The sequence below is a fragment of the Barbus barbus genome, assembly GCF_936440315.1.
Source record: "Barbus barbus genome assembly, chromosome: 42".
Lineage (NCBI taxonomy): Eukaryota > Metazoa > Chordata > Actinopteri > Cypriniformes > Cyprinidae > Barbus > Barbus barbus.
In genome coordinates this window covers 2463684-2471272 of record NC_136720.1, presented here as the reverse complement: position 1 = coordinate 2471272, position 7589 = coordinate 2463684, and the positions used below count along the sequence as shown (strand labels likewise).

Sequence of the window (7589 nt, the reverse complement as noted above, 5' to 3'; positions counted from 1 at the left end):
ACTAACCAACCTGTTAAGAAACAAGCCCAAGTCTCTGTCCTGGACACCTGCTGCTACTGAAGTGTTCAACACTCAAGGAAGCATTCACCAGCGCTCCTCTCCTCATTCATCAGACCCAAATAAACCTTTCATTGTGGAAGTAGACACTTCAACCTCGGGAATAGGAGCAGTACTGTCTCAGCAGCAGGGGACTCTAGCTAAACTCCATCCATGTGCCATCTAATTGGCCTTGGAAGAGTGGAGGCATTGGTTGGAGTGTGCTCAACATCCATTTGTTGTACTCACTGTTCACAAAAAACTGCAGTATCTACGAGATGTCAAGAGACTCAATCCTCGCCAGGCTCAGTGGGCGCTCTTTTTCACTCGATTTAACTTTACCATCTCCTATCGTCCAGGCCCCAAGAACATGAAGGCTGATGCTCTGTCTTGATTTTATGCTCCTGAAGAGGTCCGTGAGGAACCAGAAACCATCATCCCTGAAAAAATAATTTTAAGCCCTATCCAGTGGAACCCCAATTAAGATACCTCCTCCAATGCTTCCACAGCCACTCCGCCGGGCTGTCCACCCGGTTTGCAATATGTCACTAGAACTCAACATACTCCTCTTATCCACTCTGTACACACATCTCTGGGCACTGACCACCCTGGGGCCAACAGCACCCTCTCGTTGCTGAAGGATCGCTTCTGGTGGCCCAGTATGGCCAGGGATGCGAGAAGGTTCGTCCAAGGCTGCGCAGACTGCGCCATCTCCAAGAACCCACGTCACTTACCACTCTTTCCGCTGCCCGTTCCCAACTGTCCCTGGTCACACCTAGGAGTTGATTTCATCACGGATTTGCCTGCCTCTGACGGTAACACGTGTTCTAGTGATCATTAATCGATTTTCCAAATCCTGTTGTCTTCTCCCCCTCAAGGGATTGCCTAGTGCAATGGAGAATGCTGAACTGATGTTCAATAACATATTCAGATACTATGGAATTCCTGAAGACATAGTCTCAGATCGAGGACCACAGTTCATCTCAAGGGTATGGAAAGCCTTTTTCTCTCTCCTAGGTGTGACCATAAGCCTGTTGTCTGGATACCATGCATCCAGACGTTGTGCTTCATCCATCAGATCCACGAGTTCCTGTAAAGTCAAGATTACTTTCATTACAACCATCATCTATCAACTGAACTGCATATCTGAACTGAATACTCACCTGCATCAGTTTCCCGTTGACTCAGCTGTTCTAATAAATTTACCTGTTGAAATCTTAATCCTCTGTTTGAGTCTGTTTCCATAACATTATGTACGTGTTTTGTTTAATTTTTAATAAATCTGCAAAGATTTCAAACTAATTTCTTTCATGTTGTCATTATGGGGTATTGTTTGTAGAATTGAGAAAAATAATGAATCCATTTTGGAATAAGACCGTAATATAACAAAATGTGGAAAAAGTGAAGTGCAAAAATATTAAGACAGAATGAAGAGGGAGACCGCGAGAGAACATTCCACAAGTCTGTTCCTTCTTTTGTGTTTATTCTGTTTAGATAATGACTAAAACATAGTAATTAATTACATTTTGAACAACCAGTATCCATGATTTCATTGCAGATCTCCAGACCCTATATCAGTTATGCTGGTTATCAGGTATATAAACCAAAATAATCTGTATTTATATATAAACATCAATATCAGTCCATCTCTACAGTATTTATGCAAAGACTGAAGCATGCTGAAATCTATTATGATATTGTAATGTCAATAAGTGAACTTTTCAAGAATAGTACATTTTAAAATGATGAAAAATGTCAACAAAAGTAAAAATGGTTGAGCTACAAATAGGAAAAAAGTCATTTTACTTCAGGTGCACAGAGCCAAATGAATGAAAAAGTAATTTTATAAGTATTTTTTTTATAAACGGCATCATGCAAAAATTGCTGGGTGCATGTGAATTAAAACCAGACAAACAAATAGTCTGTTTTTTTTATTCCCATGCACCCTGCACTTTTTGATTGATGCAATTAAAAAAATAATAATTACAAAAAGTCAGTGTGTGGCTAGCAACCTTTTTGCTCATTAGAAAAAGATAAAGAATGAATACAACGACAATAAAAGACAATATAACTGCTCTTTTGTCATATTTATGAGAGCATTGACAACACAACTGTCCTCTTCATCAAACAATCCTAAGAATTACTTTTCAAACAGTATTTAGGAAGTGAGAAAGAGGGCGAAAGGAATGAAGTAGAAAGTGAGAGAAAGGGGAAATAAGAGGAGGTTGGGAACGCTTCTGAAGTTGGAGGATGCTGCATTGAATGCAATAAATCCAGGTGGGTTGCTGCCCGTGTAAGACTTGATCCAGTCCTGGTACGGAGAGACTCTTGCGAACACAGTGGGAAATGTGGGGTCAGCACATTGCATACCAAAACTCACAATGCCGGACTGAATCCACAGGGAGCCTTTCCTACTGACCATTGGACCTCCAGAGTCTCCCTGTATTGACAGACATTCAGCAGTTATATCTCTGACAGTATCCAGTGAACAACTGTTATATATAGAAGTATGCAACTGTGTAGCCCTATGGTAAAAGTATGCCGGCCGTGTGTCTCTCAAAAGGTTTTGTTTGTTTGTTTGTTTGCTTGTTTTTTCTGTGGCCGGTAGTCGCAAGACTATTTTTGTGACTTAAATGAGAGTCCATTCAAGCAAGTGTGAACTCGACCAATCTAGCAAATCAGTCTTACTTTTTGTATGTAGCTGACTTTAAAAAGTGAATAGTCTTGAAACAAAACATTAGATGACTAAGCCGTTGCAGCAGGCTACATGTAGTGTATCAAAGAGCAGTCATAGAGTCAAGTTCATGATCAGTGCAGTAAAGACAGGGATTAATGGAGCAACTACACTGGAAGTGTAAAGTCTGTAGGTGACAAAACTGGTGAGTAATTTTTTGCAAATTGATTTGGATTAAAAAGGGTTCAAATGAATGACTGATTTCTTACCTGACATGCACCCTTTCCTCCCTGATTTAACAGTCCAGCACAAATCATATTGTTTGTGATGCTTATGTTGACCCCTCCATAAGCATTATTACAGTCGCTGTCTTTCACAACTGGTATCATCACCTCCTGCAGTACCTCAGGCAACTCTGTGCCTACGACACAAGTCAGAGGACAAATTTATGGCTTGTAAAAACATTTCTAGGTGAATTCTTGAGGTTTACAGTATAACTGGCAAGGAAATGTTCACTCACCATTAGGTTGCAGTCTGCCCCATCCAGTGACCCAGCTCTCTGTACCTGCAGCAAATGTACTATTAACAGCACCCAGACAGACTGGCCGAATGTAATCAGAGAAAGGCACAGAGGAGGAGAGCTGGATCAGTGCTATGTCATTGTCAAAAGTAGAAAAGTTAAAGTTAGGATGGTTGATGATTTGACTTGCTGTCCTGTTTGTCTCATAAGGGTTAGAGCCGGATTGGTTCAGACGCCCAAAGTACATCACAATGTAAGATGCATTGAACCTGTAAATAAAGTCTGCTTTAATTTCATTATTATCAATTTACAAAGATATCTTAAGCTTTATTTAAGCTTTCAACATACCACTGGAAGCAGTGAGCTGCAGACAAAACCCAGTCTTTAGTGATGAGAGTCCCGCCACAGAAATGGCCCAAGTCGAAGCCCTGAAAGGTAAGATGAATGCTGACCTGCCACGGCCAAACACCTGCCGTCGCATTCTCCCCTCCAACAATCCTGTTGCTGAGAGGGGCTCGACCACATACTGATGAGAGAAAGCAAGATTTCTTTCTTAAACTGCATCACTGACACACAAGAAACATTCTGAGTCATTGTGACAACTCACCATCTAACTGACAGAGGGAACCTGTGTGCACAGACAAAGACAAAGACACAGTAAGCAGAGTCATCCAGACAGAGCTGATAGACTGGTTTGTGTAGCCCACAATCACTGTTTCACCCGTTACATCAGTGCTGGTTTAAAATTACATGAAAACATGACCTTAATAAAAATGTTTATGGATTTTAGCCAACATACCTGTTAAATGATTTCATGTTCATGACGTGAATAAAGTAACTAACCTAAATAGTTACTTTAGTTACCATAGTTAACACTGTGCACGGCACAGCTGCGAACCACGTCCAGGTGGTTGTATTTGTTTTGAGTTTTGTGTGAACAAAAGAAGTATGTTTTTCTGTATGGCTGAAGGCATGCATACACTTTTGTGGATTACATTTTTTTGTTGTGGGGACTGTGGCAGCAAGTATAACGGACAGGTGGCGAGGTCGATATGACTCAGCGTCTCGGGGACACCTGCGCTGCAGTTGTGTATAGCAGAGGAGCCTTGCTTGAAATGAGACACACTCAGGGGCTCATAAAGGAGGGTGACTTAGATTTGGCACCAGGACTCCTAAACCAAATCCCCCGAGAGCTCATGCCGGCGAAAGAAGCGAGGAAGGAGAGGAGGAGTCCAGAGGTATACAAAGCCACCGCTTCCATCTAAAATCCTCACAAATTTGAGGTCAATAAAGAACAAAGTGGACGAGATCCGAGCCTATACAAAGTACTGTTCAGATTTTCGAGAGGCATCATTGTTATGTGTGACGGAAACCTGGTTACGTTCTTCAGTACCGGACTCCGCCTGTGAAATTGACGGCTTTACTATGGTGAGAGCGGACCGAGATCAGAGCTCTGGTAAAAGTAAAGGCGGTGGGATCTGTGTCTATATAAATGACCGGTGGTGTCGCCAGTTTAAAATGAATGGGAAGATTTGTGACACAGACGTTGAGATCGTGTATTTGACTTTGAGACCTTTCTACCTGCCCAGGGAATTTGGATGTGTACTGTTGGTGGCTGTTTATGTACCTCCCAGTGGCAAGGCAACGAGAGCTGCAGCTGCTGTAGCGAACTGTGTTCATCTGATGAAGCAGCAGCATCCAGAGGCCCCAGTTATTGTTGTTGGAGACATGTTGAACAATATTGTTGTTGGAGACATAAGTGTGCCTTTTATTTTGAGATCACAGATTAATTTTATGGTTTCAATTGCTATATGATTACTTTGCTTGTTTTGTAAGAGGATGGGTAAAAACCAGGAGATGCATTTTGCAACGTGAGCAGAATGGAACTTCTAGTTAACCCGAGCTTAGGGTGTTGTTCACACCTACTATAGGTGTGATATTGCGGTTTAAACATATATGCTCATAGCTCGCTTATGTTTTGTAAGGTTGTAACGCGCTGAGTTAGGTTGAATGTAAAGGATAGCTCGCCTAACTCAAGTTGCAGAAAATCAGTCGAAGCTCACACGGGTCACATTCCACATCCTGAGCTTTATTCCTCTGACAACAGTGTCACTTATTTGAAGGAAAACTTAAAATGAGCAACAGAAATGAAAATAAAACCATCGGACCCGCACACATGCGGTTCTCGTGGCACATGCGTCTGCAGACTACTCACAGAATGACGCACAGCTCTTAAAGGAGCCACATCTTATTTCACTCGTTACAAGGTGTTGCAATTTTTCTTATATTTTAAAATAGCAATAGGCATGCTTGCTATCTAGAGATGTTACAATTTTCCCTTCTGAACTTTTGACACTGTCTTGTGTAGCCTCTGTGACAAAAGTTGCGTTTCCTGCCTGCACAGGAGGGGGGGGGGGGCAGACACAGACAGGGGCAGAAGATAGGAGGTTTTTAATAAGATTAATGCAAATTATATGCAAGGCTATAAAATGCTTATGAAATGGACGAACGAGGCCGACATTCGTGGTGAAGATTTTTACTCGGTTATTTTTGCTATTTACTTGTGAGTTATTGTTTTTAATAAAACGAAACCATTTTAATGGTGATTCGTTAAACTTTTAAAACAAGTCTCTGAGTGATTAATCAATAGTAACCAGTTTTCAGAACCTGAATGAAATCTTGTTTCGAGCTTCAAGTTGTCTAAACTCGACTGAGCTAGGACAGACACCGGGAGAAAGGACTTGGAACTTTTGCCAACATCTATTTGTCTAAAAGGTAAACATATATCTGTTGATTATGAATTATTCATGGGTGTTATAGATGTGAATCATAGGTTTTAGCCCTTTAATCCGGTATACCAATACAACAGTGTGTGTGTGTGTGTGTGTGTGTGTGTGTGTGTGTGTGTCTTTGTGTGCATTTTCAAACAATGTTTGAGTAATTTGCTGATGGATTTGACAGTATATTACAAGTATTTTAAACATCGGGTTCTTCAAAGTCACTCAACTGCAGTCTGATTCTTGACATCCTGGAATTTACATGAATTACTCATCCATTGAAATACATAAATTCTGCGTTTGTAAAGAATTCCATACAACTGCAGAATTTGCTTATCTACAAAACCAATTTCAAGCAAGTCTTTAGATGACAACAACTCATGATTGTAAAAACCTTTGCAAGTGTGTTTGCAAAATTGAGTTAAATGCCTGGTCATTTAATACACAATTGAAACAAACATTATTAAATGTACGTCTAATTTTGTCACGATGTAGGCTTTTTGTAAGCTCTTACCTGCTATGTAGAGAAGTGTGACACCAGCAACACTCAAAGCGCTGTTGAACTTCATCCTTCTGTTCTGCTCTGTGATCTGACTGCTGTTTCTCCACTGTCAGGTATCTAATGAGATTGAAACCAAGTACCACTGCTTTTATCAAGAGTTCTCTGTCTCCACCCCCCTACTACATTAAACTCTGACACATTTTCAGAGAAATAAGCTTATCCTGAGCTTTTAATTTGTGTCTCTTGTGGATGTAGGTGGGATGTTATCACCACCTTTGGTCACACTTTATATTAGGTGGCCTTAACTACTATGTACTTACATCAAAAAAATAAGTACAATGTACTTATTGTGTTCATACAAAACACTTTTGCTGCTATTGAAGTGGGATATAATTTTTTTATTTCTGTTTTTTTATTTTTATTTTATTTACTACTATTATGTCTGTGGTGGGTCTGTGCTTTTTTTAATCGAGAATTTGTTCAAATTACTTTAATTTATTATTTTTCTTTAAGTTTCATAAATACCAATATCTGCTTAAATGCACAAAGTAGTGAAATTGTTTAAATTTCACCTGTGTTAACTTAATTTGGATATTGTGATAAAAAACACTGACTGAAATAAAATCTTGAATAAACTAAAAAAAAGATATACAGTATATATATATCTCAGATGCTATGCACTGACACTGTATTGAACTGTTTATTAGATAGCTGATGATGTGTTATATAATCAGAAAAAAAGACCTGCATGTACTTTAACCTACTTACAAAAGCACCTGCATATATATGGCCAAAAATGTGAGAAAACCAGTTTGTACAGTCAACCTTATTCATACTTACAATAGTAGAACAGTCCAACATGTTTAACGATTCTTTTGTTATCTGGACTTCAGGCCTGGAGGTATGCAGAAACAATAGAGGCATACAAATGAACTACATTATCAAGTCAACTTTATACAGCGTTTTAATACAATACAGATTGTCAAAGCAGATTTTCAGTGTTAAACAGGAAACTCAATTCCCCAAATCGTTCGGTTGGGGAATACTGTCAGAGTAGAAGGAATACATTTTTCTTTCAGG

The 7589-nt window shown here is 39.8% G+C and overlaps 1 protein-coding gene across 1 annotated transcript; it reads right to left on the bottom strand.

Annotated features, from left to right (window-relative positions):
- Positions 1-2194: 2194 nt before the first annotated feature.
- On the bottom strand, positions 2195-6576 carry LOC306861453 (trypsin-like; the record flags this gene model as incomplete). The annotated part of the gene is made up of 6 exons (XM_079403704.1): positions 2195-2476; positions 2980-3131; positions 3231-3499; positions 3579-3756; positions 3838-3858; positions 6522-6576. 6 exons carry the CDS (start codon positions 6574-6576, stop codon positions 2195-2197), a joined length of 957 nt encoding a protein of 318 aa, XP_079259830.1.
- Between the last annotated feature and the right edge of the window lie 1013 nt (positions 6577-7589).